The sequence below is a fragment of the Vicia villosa genome, linkage group LG1, assembly GCF_029867415.1.
Source record: "Vicia villosa cultivar HV-30 ecotype Madison, WI linkage group LG1, Vvil1.0, whole genome shotgun sequence".
In the NCBI taxonomy this organism is placed as follows: Eukaryota; Viridiplantae; Streptophyta; class Magnoliopsida; order Fabales; family Fabaceae; genus Vicia; species Vicia villosa.
Genome location: NC_081180.1, coordinates 250340490 through 250358856, shown reverse-complemented (window position 1 = coordinate 250358856; position 18367 = coordinate 250340490). Strand labels below are relative to the sequence as shown.

Sequence of the window (18367 nt, the reverse complement as noted above, 5' to 3'; positions counted from 1 at the left end):
CCGAATGGAGTTCTTAATCCTACTATGCAATTAAAGAAAGAAGCTACGAAAAACACGCCGGAGACATCGTGTGCCCACCTCACAATGCCCTTGCTGCCAGCGAACAAAGGCGAAGCTGCCAGGGCCGCGAGAAGCTACTGCAAATCAGCAGCGCAAACAGGATCCGAAAAGCAAGCTAGCGGCAATCCGAGATCACCCCACTCCCACCTACCGTCCCTCCAACCCCCCATGGCAGTACACGATACGTCCTGCAGCACAGAATAAAAAAACAGCGAAGGAAAACAGTCCTTGAAAGGACCATATGCAGTCCAAGAAGAATGCCAAAATAAAGATGAAAACCCGTTGCCCTCCGAGAAAGTGCAGCCACCATAAAACACCTCCTCCGGTATACCTCTCTCTATAGCCAACAAATCCACCCACCATGAGGAACACAAGCCCTTCTTCTTTACGTTTTTATCGCCATTGACAATCCGATAATGCAAATCACCATACCTTGCTTTCAATACATTGAGCCAAATCCCGCTCTTGCCCTCCAAAATCCTCCACTTCCACTTGCAAAGTAATGCCACATTGAAATCTTCGATTATACTTAACCCCAATCCACCGTTTTCTACCGGTAAACACACACAACTCCACTTCGCCCAATGGATACATCTTTTTTCCGCCGTTCCACCCCACAAAAAGTTACTTTCCATTTTAGAGATTTCATTTACGATACTCTTGGGAGCTTTGTAAAACGAAAGCGTGAAAATAGCAAGACTCCCGAGGACCAACTTTAAAAGAGTTAACCTTCCTCCAATGCTTAAGTATCTACCCTTCCAACTATTCAACCTCTTTTGAATCTTATTCACAAGAGGACGCCAAACGGATAATCTTCTAGGATTACATCCTATAGGAATACCAAGGAACGCAAACTCATCATTTTCCTTCTTGCAACCAAGAAAAGAAGAAGCCACCTCCAAAAAATTGCTACTAGTATTGATTCCAATGATTTTGCTTTTTTGAAAATTAATTCCTAACCCCGAAATGAGTTCGAAACCTCTCAAAACAGACTTGATGGCCCAAAGATGATTCCAACTCCCGTCTCCTACCAAAAGCGTATCGTCCGCAAATTGGAGAACATCTACGAAACATTTGCCATTAATAATGAATCTCGTATAATCTCCATTCAAAACCGCCTTGTCAATCAATCCTTTCAATCCTTCCGCCACAATAACAAAGATGAACGGCGATAGGGGATCGCCTTGTCTTAACCCTTTCTCCACCTTAAACTCTTTAGTTGGGCAACCGTTCACCATAACGGACATATTGCTATTAAAAATCATCGCCTCCATCCAACACGCCCATTTCTCCCCAAAACCCATCTTATCAAACATAAAGCGAATGAAAGGCCAACTCACTTTGTCGTATGCCTTCTCAAAATTGACTTTAAAAATAACACAACTTTTATTCTCCTTCTTAGCAAAATCCACAACTTCGTTTCCACAAGCACATCGTCTAGTAATTGTCTCCCGGGAACAAAGGCATTTTGACTTAATGAAATAATGTTACCAATAATCTTTTTAAGTCTAGCCGCCAAAAGTTTCGCTATCACCTTGTAGATGCAACCTACCAAACATATAGATCTATAGTCGTCAAGATCCAACGGTGTCTTCTTCTTAGGTATCAAGGCCAAGAAGGAAGACGTAATGGATTTTGAAAGCAAAGCGCACGAATGAAAGTCCGAAAAGCAAGCCATGACATCCTTTTTAACAAAACCCCAACATTTTTTGAAGAAAAGAATGGAAAAACCATCGGGTCCCGGGCTTTTAGCACCATCACAACTCCATACCGCTTCTTTAACCTCCTCTTCAACACATGGAGCTTCGAGAAAACCACTTTCCTCCTCACTAATCCTTTTAAAAGAGTACCCTTCCAAAATAGGTTTATTCAAAATATTCTTTTTGAATTTGTTCCTAAAATGCTCATAAACCTCCCCTCTCACCTCTTCCACCGATTCAAACACCCCTCTACAAGAGTTTAAAGGAATGGAAGTACCTACTATTTAAATCCCCATCATTAATCCATCTCAACCTCGATCGTTGGATAATCATATTCTCCTTTATCTTTAAGTTAAGCCAAAACTTCTTGCTAGCCTTTTTCAACTCTTCCTCTTTTATCCCATCGTCCTTCCCTAATTCGTCTATCACATTCATCTCCTTAGCCCCTTCCTCGATGTCCAAATCAATCCTCCCAAACACATTATAATTCCACCAAGAAAGCCTCGATTTAAGAAGTCTTAGCTTTTCCTTTAACACATAATCGCCCCTACCATGAACATCCAAGACTAGCCACTCCTTTTCAACGAAACGAATAAAATCTTTGTGTTTAAACCACTCGTTGTTGAACTTAAAAGGCTTTGGACCCCAATCTCCCTTATCAATCATCAACCATACCGGGCAATGATCGGAAATGTCGCATTGCCCAACAAACTGCCCCACAATTCCCCACCTGTCCAGAATCGAATTTGAAACAAGGAATCTGTCTAACCGGCTCTTGCATTTCCCATCGCCACTAAACCAAGTAAAACGTTTACCTTTCCAAGGAATATCTACTAATCCAATATCCTTAATAAATCCCTCGAATTCACTCCACTCCGAGCGCATTCCTCCAACAATCCTCCCCACTCTCTCCTCACTGTTCTTGATATTGTTAAAATCCCCACCAATCAGCCACTCTCCATCAGAATAAACAGATTTTAAAGAAATAAGTTTGCTCCACAGGACACGTTTCAAAGAAACCGAACAAGGAGAGTAAATGTTAACAATGTAATAGAAGAGATTATTCCATCTGACCTTAACACCCAAGTAGCTGCTGCCTCTGAAACTGAGAACCACGTCGCAAACAGAATCCTTCCACAAAATCAAAAGGCCACCCGACAATCCTTCCGAATCCGAAGCTGAAAACCCAATACTCTCAGAACTCCAAAAGCTATTTGCAAGCCCAATAGGACAAGACTTGAGCTTTGTTTCTTGCAGCAAGAAAATGTCAGCCTTCCCTCTACTAATTATGTTGCTAATCCTCCTTCTCTTCGTCGATCCGCCCCCTCCTCTGATATTGAAGGACCCAATAATCATGAGGAAAAATCGTTGTTCACCTTCCCACCCTCTTTAGAATCCTATGAAGACTTCTCTAGATTTTGAATCCGCATCTTAAACACGCTTTCAGACTCAGTAGAAGAGATCCCCAGGTTGACGATAGCTATCCACAACATCTTTCCACCTCCGTTCCTCAAAGCATTCACCAGCCGTTTGTTGCATCTTTGGATGTCTGACTCCGCCGAGAACTGCCCATGATACTGAGAAAGATCATCAGAATTTTGGATAGAATCCGAACCAACCGGGGCTTCAGAAAGAAACTTGGGCCTAATGTTCAAAACAGTTGCCTTACTCTTAATGTCATTGGGCTTGGATAAAACTGTCTTGCCTGGCCTAACTAAAACAGAAAAACGTTTGAACTTAACTCTTTTTTTATTCTCCCTTGGAGGCACGTGATTGATCAAAAGAGGCGCACACGTGGATGCGCTGTCCTCCACAGAGCAAGCCACCTTTATGTCTGAGGAAGTCAAAGCAAAAGGTGTTTTTAAACCGCTACTGTTTACAAAATCCTTCTGTTGTACGCCATCATTACTTTTGCTAAAACATTCCATCTCCCTAGCCTTATACACTGCTTTATCGAAACTACCAAAAAGTTCCCTTTTGTCCTTTTTCGAGGGACAACAACTTTTGCCTACCGTGATGTTATCATCTCTTCCACCGGACTTCAAACAAAGCTTCTCGCCGGAGTCCTCCGAACCTGCAACTGAAAAAATGTCCTCAGCCAGAAAATGTTCCTCTCCTTCTTTACAGTACTCTAACACAACATGTATCTCTCAGATCTCAATGTAATCAACAACACGACACCGAACAACTTTCCAAATACGCATATCACTGCATCAAAGCAAATTGTAAAAATATTGTTACTTTAGAAAATGTGTAGAAAAATAATAATCAAAAATCAACTGATTGATGAAAAATCACTCGGTAATTTCGAATTTAGTACCTTGAAAGCAGCAACATAAATCAATATAGCTTAGGAACTTTCATCGAATACTTTGTAGGCAAGGTGTAACGCTCTACATTTTGAAAGCATTCTGTTAACAGAAACAACTCTCACAGTAACAACAACAAATAACACCACACAAACGAAACAGAAGCAAAAGAAAGAAGGAGAATCATAATCGAAATCAAAAGGGAAGAGGAGATTCGTGTTCTATCGAAACCTACAACAACAACAAAAAATATCATCAACAACATAATCGTCGGTGTATCGTATATCTAAGCTGAGATGGATAAAATGATAAAAATGAAAAGCAAACCTCGAAAATATGAGCAGTATCGGCGGCTTCTTCGTTGGAGGAAAGATCATGTGTCATTATTCATAGAAAATAAACCCTATAATGAAGATTTTACATCTGAGAAGGTTTCATAATTTTAAAAACAAAACAAAACAAAACACTTAAGAAATATATTTTAAACATCACCGCGAAACTGCACACCACCGGAAATATAATTAGATTTATCATCTTCAGCCTAAAACAACGCAGTTCAGAAAATCAACACTGTAAGAAAACCCGTAATTAACAAAACATATAAACTCTAAAACCCTAAATCTTCAACATTGAACAATATTGAACATACCTTGAGGCAGATACGTGAAACCCCTTTAGATGGTCACCTTCACTGTCGCCGGAAAATGTTGCGTCATCCTCGGCATGATTCCTATAAACATATATAACGATGAAAATCAGTAGCAAACTCTAACTCTTAACGGATAAACTATACCATTACATAATAAACTAATCCCTTTCAAAACCCTAAAATTTAAATTTGCCACTCCAAAGCATTATCTTAAACTAAGTAGATTTTTCAAAAAAAATCAGTTCTTAATCAACCAGGAAGATGCTAAAGTTTGTAATAAAAACCCTAAAATTAAAACATGACATTCCAAAGCATTATGTAAAAGTAATCACACTTTTCTCAAAATTTACTTCTTTATCAACCAGTCAGATCTAAAAACTTGTAATAAAAAACCTAAAAACAAATTGGAAAAAACCTGAAGCATTAGAACAGAAAACGATTTAAAACCATAAGCTACCCAACAGCGCATCATATCCAAGTGTAGATCCAAAAAACGATTTCAATCCGAGTCCGGGTAGGATTTGCTTTTGAGACAGAAGAGATGAAGAGGGAGAAGGCAAGTGAGAAATGATAGGAGAAAAAGATTGGTTCTGCTTGGAGCAAAAAGTAGAAAATGAAAAGGAAGAGAGAGGTAGAGGAAGAGAGAGAACGTGATGGTTTTTCAAAATAAAAGCAATTAGGGGGTTGATAGTAGAAGCAAAAGAAAAGGAAGATTGTTGAGGCATCCACGTGGCTGAATTTGGTAACAGGACAATATGGTATTTTGCAGAGCATATGATTTTCTTATATTGTAGATAGGTACCTTATGTGAAAATATTCCTTAGTTCCCATTTGGTTGTTGTATTAGCCCCCAATAAATGTATTTTTTTTTCTTTCAAAATTTACGATTTTGTACTGTTGCTAATAAAATAAAACAAGGTACTCAATTTTTTTTATAATATATGTTAATCATCCATCTCTTGGTGATCATTAATTTCTCTAATTACGATATATGATAGAGCTGCAAAATTGGTTGTATTACATGTTCATTCCTTGATAATTTTTTCTGTTAGTGCGTGAGGTATTTGGGCTGAGAGAAGGAATGAGAGAGAGGGAATGAAAGACAATGGATAGAATTGTTATTATTGAAGATGAGAAATTTGAGGTATTTTTAAAATTAGAACAGAACCTCTAGGTTGATTGGGCCGGTCCTGTATAAGACAACTACTATTTTTATCAAAAAGACCTAAAATATTATTAATCTATCATCAATGGTTGAAAGCTTAATTTAAAAAGAGTAAATTCTGGTGATTAGAAAATTTTGTATGTTGCTATTTAATGTATTAAAAGGACAAACATAACACATTAATCTATTTAAGATATACATTACTTGTCAAAAAAAGATATACATTACTTTATTATAATAATTTAAAGATGTTTTCACAACTTTTCAAGCGTTAAAAGAAAGTAATTTATTTTAATTTACCATGAATTTTATTCCTATAAATTAATCATATCATATTTTATTTTATAACATGCAAAAAGGAGAAAATATGACTAAACCTCTTAAGATAGTTCATTTTATGATTTTATTTATTTATGTATTTTCTCTTGCAAGAAACATTTCCGGTTAAGATGCTTTTCCATCTTTTTCAAATTTGATCATCACTTTTTACTTTGAACACAATTTTTATCTTATTTTATTGACATTATTTTTATTTTCTTTTTTTAATACAGCAATAATTGAATGTAACACAGATGCAGATTGTCACAAATTGTTGCCTACAAGTTGGAAGTGCATTAACAACAAATGTACATTTCTTAAACCTCCACGAGTAAGACTTCCAAAACAATAAACCTTATGTGAAAATAAATGTATTAGCCCTAAATAAATGTTTTTTTTTTCTTTCATAATTTAAGACTTTGTATTCTAAGATGTTGGTAATAAAATGAAACAAGGCACTCGGAATATTATTTATTTATTTTTCTCTGATAATATATGTTGGTCATCCATCTGATGATCATAAATTGAATTACAATATATTTATTTAAAACTATGTGACTTATATAAAATGAAGCAGGGTTGTTTCAGAGAATTTAGAGGTCCGTTCAAGTTTTAAAATTGGTCCTAATAAAAAATATATTTTATTAAAATTATAAATAATATTAAAATTTAAAGAAAAATAGATTAATTATATTTTTTTTTAATAATTTAATAGTTGTGGATCTTTAGTTATTTATTTATATTTTAAATTTATTTTTAAAAAAATTAAGCATGGGCTGATGGAATTAATATTATAATTAATAATATTAATTTGCTGTTTCTTTTTTACTATTCATGGTTGATGCATTGGTACGTATGATAGGTAAATATAAGGAATTTCTTTGTACACATATCGGGTGGAAAACAGCCCTAAAAATTCCAAAATATCCTTCGAATATGCATATCCCATGCACCTTTATTTCGTTTTTAAATATTTTGAATATGCATATCCGAAAATATCATGAACCAGTTTCGGATAAGCATATCCGAAATATGCTCTGAGTACTTCATTTTTTTAAAACAACATTACAATATTACATTGGGAGCATCGTAGCAACTAAAATTAATAAAAAAATATAAAAAATACGACAAACTATAACGGAAATAAAAAAATATGTAGACTAGAATAAAACATCGATATCATAATATAAAAATAGTTGTTCGAACAAGTGGAAAATGTCAAAATATTACAACATTGAAAAAGTCATAAATAAAACATAAATAGGCAACTACTACTGAGTATGCCTAATGCAAACTCCCTACGACCTCCTCTGCCTCCTATACGGCGCTGCACTAGACGCCTTGCTGACCATCCTTTGCACTATGGCAACCGCCTCTAAACAGTCCTGCTCAATGATCTCTCTCCAATGCCTTCTGCTCAATCAACTGTATCCGCTGGCATATCGTTAGGAGATCAGTGGCATGGTCATCCTCAGCCTGCTGGTTCTCCAAGAGCTCCTCAAGTACTGGTCTAGATGGACACCCAGGAGCATCGGGTGTCATGATAGGATGTGACACCTGATAAAACTATGTCACGTACCCATTTACACAGTGTCAGCTCTGGGTGGTCCGCATACGCTGATACTCCTCTAGGACTAAATGATGCATCTAATCCTCAAAGATAGCAGTGAGCTCTCGGCGGATAATGGTGTCGGGAGCAGTCTCAAATGGATATCTCGGTATAATCTGCACATGTCCAAACTGTCTCATGCACCGCTCCGGCATATATCTAACCAAGGTATTGGCCCTACATGCCAACCATCCAGAATATAATACTATGCGGTCCAATGGGACAACATCAATGTAATCACTGAAGGGCATCCTTTGAATGTCTTCGTGAGCAGTACGATCGAGGTATACACGATATGGCCCCACTTTCTGATTCCTTATATGGAGGACATATCGTGTAGCCCTGGGCATGGCGTCAGTGTATAAGGTATCAGGATCATAGCCATGGATGCGGTGTAAGTAAGAGGTGATTCACCTCTGAAACACAAATACAACAATATGTTAGTACACGTTAACAAATAACATATTAAGTGTGATATAATTAAAAATAAATGTACTGTGAGAAGTGTGCAAGAGTCAGTCAACTGTTTGGTCCTCCAGTTGCATGCTTCATTTAGCTTCTAGTATAGCTATACCAGAATGGCGGCCCCCCAGTTCAACTCGTGAACTGTAGTCAAATTAATAAAATACCTGAGGTATGTCATCTCCACGTAGGTTGCACTTTTGTCCACAAAGAGGGGCGTGCCAACCAGGAACATGAACTAACACCACAAGGCGCAAGCTCGGTGGTACTCAACAAAAACACCACCACCCTCCGACTTAGACTCTGCTGCCGCAACCAAATGATTCTCATAAAGCTCTTTCAGGCTGGAGAATCGGATATGCGCCCTATTTGTCGCTATGCACTTATAATCGGCCAAATATGGGTCCATACCCAAATAATCCACCATCCACTTGATGGCCTCAACCCGCTGCATCAGGGAATTGTCTAATAACCTCCCTTTGATCGGCTAGTGGAGCAGATAGGCCACATCGTGAAGGGTGATCGTCAACTCCCCAACAGAAAAGTGGAAAGACAATGTCTACTTGTGCTACCTTTCGGCAAATGCCCCCTGCATGCTGTGGCTAATGGTACTATATTCGGTCATGCATAACCCACCAAGTCTGGATCCAGCTACAACATCATTAAATCAATGAGCCTGTGGTTTAAACAGATCAAATGTTTTCCGCGAATGGTTCACGGATTTTGTGGGCGTCTGTTCCTGTCACAACAAAAAATGAACAATGTTAGTTAAACCATTTGAATTCATTTCAACTATTTGTAATTAAAATGGTTAAATTAGAAAGTGCAATAAAAAAAGCAACCTCGTCGTCCCAAATATGTCGAGCGGCATGGTCATGATAGTATATCAAGACGAACGTGTCTGAAGGCCCACCCGGGTAACTGCCATGCTGTAAGTCCCAAGCATCATCCTGACCATCATCGTTGTGCTCAGGGTGCCTCGGGTACCTCCTCCTCATGTACCTCCTCCTCCTCCTCCCGACTAACCTCACGAGAGGAAGACGCCTGAGACAACCGACTCCTCGATACAAATGAGGATCCTGCCTCATCTATCTGGATTGTGACTCGAACTCGTCCTCGTCCCCGAGTCACTCCTTGTTGCGCGGCTTTCTCACGTCGAGTTGAGGTTGTCTTTGTCTGCCTCCCCTATCTAAGTCGATTGGTCGGTGCCAGGTTGTCAGTCATTTTCCTGAAATTAAGAACCAATTCAAGCATATGAATCAAACATTTGACCAATCAAGCATGGTGAGATTGAGAATCAAGTCCTAAGAATATAAAGTATCATAACACAAAGTTTCAAGAAAAGTATACAAACTTGTATAAAGTGAACATATGAAGTGAAAATTAAAAAAAAATAGTTAACAACCAATTTCCGAAGTGCATATCCGAAACTTGTCAGAGGTATTTTCAGATATGCACTTCCGAAATTACTTGCGAACAACCTTTTTTTATGGTTTACATTTCTTGCCCTAATTAACACATACAAAATTAATTTTTAATCATACAAACACTATCATTGAGAATCAATAACTTCAACCTACACCATTATCCTAATTTCTAACAGCCCTAATAACATTTCGAAGCTAGAGTGAAAAGTTGTGGAAATTTACAATTTTTTAAATCTTTGAGTAGCACTTGAATAGAGCTTTGAGCCTTGAATGAAGCTTGAATGGAATTTATGTGATAACACGAAAATGTATCGCATATTAGGCTTTATTTACATGAATTAATTTACCGTTTTCATCTATTATATTGCTTCGCTTTGGTATTTTCGCTATGTTTTCAGGTATTTGCATTCATCTAGGCTTGCATGAGATAGGAGAAAGAAATGGGAAGAAAATGGCCAAAGATGACACTTTTTCTATTTAGCATTAGTGTCTGCATAATTCATCTGACTCAGAACATTGTGCCTCCCGGCATAGAAGCAATGGGTGCCCTTAGGCACACCATCTGTTACACACGGAACATGCTTTACTTCATTTAAAACAGAGAAAGACCACGTACTAAAAACGAAGCCCAGTTATGCCTATATTCTCTGGTGACCAAGTCTCAACCCATTACGTTATGCTTCTTACATTTTAGGGAGAGTAGGTCGTGGAAAGTGATTAGATAAAGCATTGAGCTACCAATTTGGAATCTCTATCTCTCTCTCTCTCTCTCTCTCTCTCTCTCTCTCTCTCTCTCTCTCTCTATCTCAGTTGTTTATTTTTCCAAGCATTTGTTCTCCTGCAACACTAGTTTTTCCTGCAATTTCAATTACTTTCCTTTGTTCTAAGCTTTTCAATTACCTTCCAAAGCAATAGTTTCTTGCATTGAGGAACTATTGCAACTTTAGATTTAGGCAGTTTTTATTTTCCAAAATTAAATTTGTACTCGAAGAAGATTATGTACTTTGATGAAGTTGATTTGGCACTTGAAGATAATTCCACTTTATACATTTAATTTCAGGTTTCTATATATATGCTTTATTCGTTTTATAATTTGATTGCCATGATTGAATCCCTATCTCCATATAGTTTCTGTATGTTTGTGATCAAAAGTATGTCTAGCTAAATTTCCTATACCGGTATGTAAGGTCACATAATGGTATCTTGATACCCTAAGACACTAAATGGTATCTTGATATAAGTTGTTCAAAGCATATGACGGATGACAAAACCTTATTCTCCACCTTTTTCCCAAAAGAATGAGGATATGTCTCATGTGGAGATAATAATAAGGGGGAAATATTAGGTTATGAAACCATTGGTAAGAATCCTAATCCAAAGATTGGGGAAGTCCTCTTGGTAAAAGGACTAAAACATAATTTACCCAGTATTAGTCAATTGAATGACAAAGGTAACAATGTAACATTTGGTTGCAGGGTTACAAAATCAAAATCAAATGAAACTCTATTTACTTGCTCAAGAAGTGGAAACACATACACAATAAATTTAAACAAAATTCCTTCAAATGATGTATGTCTCCTTAGCAACGAAAATGAATCCGGGCTATGGAATAGAAGAGTGTCACATATACATATGGGCCACTTAAATAAACTAGTCCGAAAAGAGCTTGTAGATGGTCTACCAAACTTACATTTTGAAAAGAGCAGATTGTGTGATGCATGCCAAAAAAAGAAAGTAAGTGAGGGCCTCTTTTAAACCTAAAAATGTAGTTTCTACTGATCAGCTCTTGCAAATGCTTTATATGGATCTTTTTGGCCCATCAAGAAATGTAAGTTTAGGCGAAAACTTTTATGCTCTAGAAATTATGGATGACTATCGATATATCTGGACAAAATTCTTATCTCATACGCGCTTGCTTCCTTTCGAAAATTAGCCAAAGTTATCCAAAACAAAAAAGGAACAAGCATTGCATCAATAAGAATCGATCATGAAGGAGAATTCCAAAATAAGGACTTCGAAAAAATTTGTAACGAGAATGGTATTCATCAAACTTTCTCTACTGCTAGGATTCCCCAACAACTTGGGGTTGCAAAAAGGAAAAATAGATCTCTAATAGAGCTAGCAAGGATGATGCTCAATGAAATAAACCTTCCCAAATATCTATGGACCGATGTTGGAAACATTTCTTGCTATGTAATGGCTTGTGTCTTAATACGATCCATTTTAAAGTGAACGCCTTATGAATAATACAAGGGGGAAATTCGAATATCTCCCACTTCAATGTCTTTGGGTGAAAATTTTATATCCATTATAACAAAAAAGATAACTTAGGAAAATTTGACGCAAAAGTTGATGAAGCCATATCTATATCATATTCCGCTTCTATCAAAGCCTTTAGAATTTATTACACAAAACAAAACAATAGGAGAACCAATCTTTGTTACCTTTGATGAAACTAACCCAAAACTGTAGAAGGAGAAGTTATTATATGTTCAGGTATTCTCGAAAGAACAAATCTAGAAGACAGTCTAGAACTAACACAGAATAACAATATTAATGAAGTCATAACTGAAGACCCAAATCAAGAAGAAAATCCAATAACTCAATCGGAGGGTCAAGATTCTAAAAAAGAATGGATATTAACAAAAGATCGTCTAATATAGAATGTAATTTGGGACATGTCTAAAGGATTTACCACTAGACAATCACTCAACAAGGTACGTAATTTTGTGGCTTTTGTTTCACAAATTGAGCCAAAGGAAGATCTTGAAGAGTCAATGTTGTTTTTCTTTGAGTCTTTTCCTTAGTTTAACGGTTATCTTCTTCTTTGGCGGATCACTTTCCTAAATCTAAAAAGTTAGTGCATTATGGGTAAAAGGTCATAGAAGATTTATCACAAATATCAGAAGAATGTTTCATCTTCTTGGATTATGTTTACTCCTCCATTGTTTCCGGTTTTGCTAAAGTATTCAATCTTGATGGAACCTTTCTCAAAGTTGGTCCACCTTCACATTTGGGTGTTTTGACCTCGAACGAGAATGAAAGGATATCCAGTGAATATGGAGATTTCGCCATCCCCTTTTATGAGTGCATCTTCTATGTTTTGGGTGTTCGCTTGCCATTTACTACTTTTTAGGTGGAAATTCTTAACCATCTAGTAATGGCTCCTTCGCAACTTAATCCATCAAGTTGGGTGTATGTGAAAGTCTACCAGTATTGGGGTGAATACCTGAAGGAGATACCTTCTCTAACCCTTTTGTTTCATACCTTTCGATGATGTCATAGTCATGTGATTCGAGGGTGTATCAAAGGATTATTCTCCCTAGAACCGACCGTTCGGGGTATTGAGACTCTTCCTGAGCTACTACCCTTTGAAAACTAGTTCTTTCTAATCACCCCTACCCATCTTGAGGCCCACACTGTTGGGGATGAAGTAGAAGGCATATGTGCTAAGGTGTTTCCCAAGTATTGGTTTAAGAGTCAGTTTCTTATGGGGAATAGTGTGAATGTATATAACGAATAGGACCTAACTACAGAAGATATGTACCAAAATAAATTGTTGATGAGCTTTACCAATAACCTAGGTTATTTCTGGGGTGGTGCCCCTACATATGAGTCCAGTTGAAAATGCTTGTAGTGCCTTATCGAGGTTCAATTGTTGCTGGAGGCCTGTTCCCAAAAAGAAAGAAAATTCATCTTTGGTAAGCTCTGGAATCTCTTGGCTTATTTGCCTTTAATGCATATTCATGATGTATTTTCACTAACAATGTTTGTGCACAGGTTGGATGAAAAATAAGGTGAAACTCCAACTTATGAGACAGAGAACATGGTCAACAAGGAGTGACGCTTCTTTGAATATGCTTCTGACACTCTCGCGTATGTCGGGTTTCCCTGCACGTCCATTATTGACGGGGTTGAGCTCCCACTCCTCTAGAGACCACTAGACCCCTCCTTTAGAAGAGGGATTCTCATATTATCCAACCTATTTAGGTCCGTCCTTGTGGAAGAACAATCGACTCTGACTCAGTATACCTTGTGTGCCTCTGTCATTTTGGCCCTTAGTGGGACTGGCCACTAGGAAGCTCTTTGGTTTGAGAAGCAACGTGATATAAAGCAACGGCTTGAGGGGGTTTGTGATCTATAAGGGATTCTTTGGTCCCCATTAAGCTCCATGGCTTCCTGACCCGTCTAGTGACTCATCTGGTGAGGACCGTCGCAAGGAAGATTGGAAACTTTAACATCAATAAATGTTTCTCTATCCCAATGACTGGCCGACTATACAAGATCCAGACTTGGGGAAATCTCATAGCCGTTTGAGAATGTTTTACATTAATTGGAGTATTTTCAGCGTCCTTTGATTGTCTCGAGGAAGCCAATTCAGCCGGATCAAATGCTTAAATATTGAAAGACCATTTCTCTACGAAAGTATCCTTGTCGACCACTTTTTTCTTTCATTTTTATATACCGCATGTAGAATATCCTATAATGGAAAAATATATGTATATTATATATATTGGCATTTTTCATAGTGAAATTCTTTTTTACTAGTTTAAGGTATATTTTGGAATGAAAAATATATGTGAGAATTCTGGTACTCTAATTATTATAATTTGCTAAAGAGAGTTCATCTTTTTTTGTAATATCATTAAAGGAATTATTGTTTTATTCTTGAGATTGAGCAGCTAAAATTTATGTTTGGATCTTGAGATGAGCTGGTTAAAATCTCTATTTGGTTGTCATCTCAACCTGTTAAAAACTCCATTTGGCTTGAATATTATCTTATCAAAAAATCGTGTTTGGTTTGGAGATCAAACTGCTAAAATCTCTTGTTTGGTTAGTCAGCATTTAATTATAAAAAGGTTTGTGGACATAATCTGTGAAAATCTCACATTATTAGGAAAATTCTCAAGAGAAAATTTTTGGAGACAGAAATAGGCCAAACAATTAAATCGAACTGGTATAAATCTATGATCTATGATGTATGCTTTTTCTCTCCCATATCTTTTTATTTTTCATTTGTACCTCTTATGACTTTTTCTTCATCTCTATCATTTTGCTGCTCAAACTCCTTTTAATAATATAATTAACTCAAAAAATTGTAAAAAACGAATTTTGGAAATAGGACAATATTTTGAAATTTTCTCAATAATGAGAAAGGAATTCTAAAGGCACAACCTTTTCCTTCTAAAGTTGCATTCATAGAGGAATGAAAAGTACAATACTTTCTCAAAGTAATAGTATCATTGTGGTGTACTCATTCATCATAAGTTTGGCCTCAAAACAAATCCCCTTGACTCTTGCTTAATGAATAAACATAGATCATTTTCCTAGATAAATATATTAAATCTACATATATGCTGAAACTCTCAATTATCTAGAAAGAAAGAGACTAACAGATATGTAACCACAAGAAAGAAGACAAACAATAACTACAAAGGTATAAGCATCTTTCTGGTTCATTAGAAAAATTTTGACAAATGTTTATATAAACTTTTTTTCATGCAAAAAAACTAAGAACAAATCATCACCTTACCAGAAGATCAAACTCTTGAGAGAGATATAAAGAGATCGAGTTGACAGGAATGAAGCCTGGTCCGAGACCACAAACCTTTGAACATCGTTAGTGCAAATTCACAGTGAGTTTGACAAAATCACATCAGATATCAAAGAAGTTGAGATGGTTACCTCGAGCCAAACAACATTCCTATCAACCACAATCTCTCTTTTCCATATTCATTTCACCATATATGATTTTTCATCTCAGAAAAAATCATAACCTATAGAATCATAGAGAAATTATATATACACACACATTTATATATATATGTATAAAACCTAACCTAAGGTGGATTCTTAACACGTGTGATCAACGCTCTTCTTCAATCAACGGTCATTATTCTTTGGCACTTTGGCATCTTTTATTGATATTCTTTATGTGAATACAGCCAACTTAATTAGGACATAAATTATGGAATTTAATATTATCATTCATTTAAATTAAATTATTTCTTATTTAGAATTATTATTATTATTACATGATATTCCTCGATCTTTCCTATAAAACTTTTAGTGGCAGAATTTTTCTTTTCAAAAAGTATTATATTCTTTGATTCATTTTAAAGAAAAAAAAATTTAAATAACAATGTTTAAAAAAAAAATTACCAAAAAAACAAGTGTTTCAGAAAATTTACCAAAGTGTCTAGGTTTTGCGGGACCCCCTAGAGTATGCGCCAAACCATTTGGCGCATTAGTACAAAAATTAAGTGTATGCGCCAAATGATTTGGCGCCAATGTGGATGTTTCTTTTTTATTTTATTTTTTTTTTACTTTTTACTAATACTTATACGCCAAATGAATTGGCTATTTCAAAAAAAAATTGTACTAATGCGCCAAATGGTTTGGCGCATACTCTAGGGGGTCCCGCAAAACCTAGACACTTTGGTAAATTTTCTGAAACACTTGTTTTTTTGGTAAATTTTTTTTTAAACATTGTTATTTAAATTTTTTATTCCATTTTAAAAGCTCATTTATCTTAAAAGATTCTCAAGACAAAAAGTCTTCCTATTCTTTAATCTTATTGAGTTTTCTTTATCAATTTGGTCTTATTAGATTTTTCAGCTTTTAAGATAAATACTAATAAATTATTGTAAAAAGGGTAAATACGTAATAAAAACATTAAAGTATGGCATTTCTAGGTCATGACTGATAAGGTACATCTCAATGATATTAATTTGGTCAAATATATCATTTAATTATTTAATCTTTTAATTTTATAAAATTAGTTTTTTTTTAATCAATAAATTGGTTCTTCAAATCATAAAATATTTGCATTATTATTTATTTCTTATATGTAGCGTTTATTGTTGAGGTGACAATTATGTATTTATTCATTCGATAGTTTTTTTTAATTTAAAAAAAATCTATTTAATCATTATAACTTCCTTTTCAGTTTACTTACAATTTTTTTCAAAATGAGAATTTTTTGAAAACTTATCTCTCATTTATAATATTTTCTCGATATTAACAATTTCAATTTGAATCACAAATTTATTAATTTTATAATTATGAATTTATGTTTTTTTAAATTATTCTAATATATATTATAAAACAATATTTTTATTTGATCATGATATGTAATATTAAAATATTATATTTTTACTAAAGATTTATTCGAACATTCATTTTCAAAAATTCTATAAAAATATTCATCAAGGAAAATTTTGAAAATAGTAATAACAATAATAATAATAATAATAATAATAATAATAATAATAATAATAATAATAATAATAATAATAAATAATTTGAGAATTTGAGAATATTTGAAATTAATTCACAATTAAATAAGATATTTAGAAAATAGAATTAAAATAATACTCTCTCAATCAATTTATAAGAAAAATTAATATTTTAAATTTATTGAATAACCAATTTATTTAATCTATATATAGTCCAAATACATAAATTATTCAATGAATATAACATTTAGTTATTTCTAAAATATATTTATATCATTTGTTCATATAATAATAATATTATACTAAAATATAACTTTTTAATTGTAAATTATTAATTTATTAGTAGAAAAAACTATAAAAGAAAACTAATAATTTTATAAAATATTAATTTATTTAGAATTTATAACAATTTAAATTAAAAATTATAAAATTGATTTATATAGTTTTTTTTTTAAATCTTGGTATTTTAAAAATTTTGAGTTCTCCAAATTAATAAATAACATGAAGTCCTTCGAAACTAAGCTCTTCCAAGTCCTTCAAATTTTTTCCATTAATCCATTCTTATTTTTCTAAACCCTTTTCTTCTTTCATCCCAAACTTTCATTTTTTTTTCTATACAGTGCATGAGATGAGACTATTAATCTTAATGAGTCAACGTGAGAGGACACAGCATGGGATTGCATTGAATTGTGCATCAGTTGCTCGATTTGAATGCGTTGCAGTATGTGTAGGTACTGTCACTCTGCATGGCATTTGCATCTCGAGGGGGCCGGTGAAGCAAAGCAAGATCCACGTATACTGTCTCTTGACGTGGCACATTTTGATTGGTTGGAACATGAAAGTGTCAGCATGATTCTGGTCAAGGAAATTATATGTTAATGATGATAAATAAATGGGTCACACCTACACTCATTCACAGTCCACAGACATTCTGAAAACCAAGGACATAACTACAACAACACATAACAGTCAGTACTTACTCGCTACAATTATTTCTTTCAATTTCAATGGAGTTTTCAATTTACATTCAACATTGTTTCAAATTCAAATTTTTAAGTGTGTCTTTGGTTTTTATTTTGGAATAGATAAAAACAATGCTAAAGATATATAAAATTAATTTTGATAGGTTTAGTTTATCAAAAGTATAATTGATTATGATATTTAAGAATTGATTATAGTTGAAGACGCAAGGAGGAATCACCACATAAAGAAAAGTCTTTATGGTCAAATCCTTGTGGATCTGAGCAAACAAGAACGAGAAATGGAATCGAGGACCCCGGTACCATAAAAGGATAGATAAAACTCTCGATATGATATCATCGAAATCACGACTCTAGCGGCGACGGAGGTCCCGATATCCCGATGCACCTTGGGATATATAAGAGGACGAGAAAACGGACACGTAGTGCAAGTTAGCGGAAGAGGTCAAT

General features: G+C 35.0%; 1 protein-coding gene and 1 long non-coding RNA gene across 2 annotated transcripts; one reads left to right on the top strand and one right to left on the bottom strand.

Annotated features, from left to right (window-relative positions):
• Window positions 1-219: 219 nt before the first annotated feature.
• Window positions 220-5988, bottom strand: LOC131645146 (uncharacterized). The gene is made up of 5 exons (XM_058915807.1): window positions 5521-5988; window positions 4719-4799; window positions 4397-4610; window positions 4081-4300; window positions 220-3968 (listed from the first exon to the last, which is right to left on the bottom strand). The coding sequence occupies exon 5, from the start codon at window positions 3114-3116 to the stop codon at window positions 2010-2012; it is 1107 nt and encodes a 368-aa protein (XP_058771790.1). The 5' UTR covers window positions 3117-3968; window positions 4081-4300; window positions 4397-4610; window positions 4719-4799; window positions 5521-5988; the 3' UTR covers window positions 220-2009.
• Window positions 5989-6212: 224 nt separating this feature from the next.
• Window positions 6213-6675, top strand: LOC131645147 (uncharacterized). The gene is made up of 2 exons (XR_009296885.1): window positions 6213-6326; window positions 6435-6675. It is a non-coding gene; the product is annotated as an uncharacterized LOC131645147 (long non-coding RNA).
• Window positions 6676-18367: the final 11692 nt, after the last annotated feature.

Excerpts from the sequence above, each read along its gene's own strand:
- LOC131645146 (XM_058915807.1), bottom strand. The coding sequence starts at position 3,116 with ATGATTATTGGGTCCTTCAATATCAGAGGAGGGGGCGGATCGACGAAG.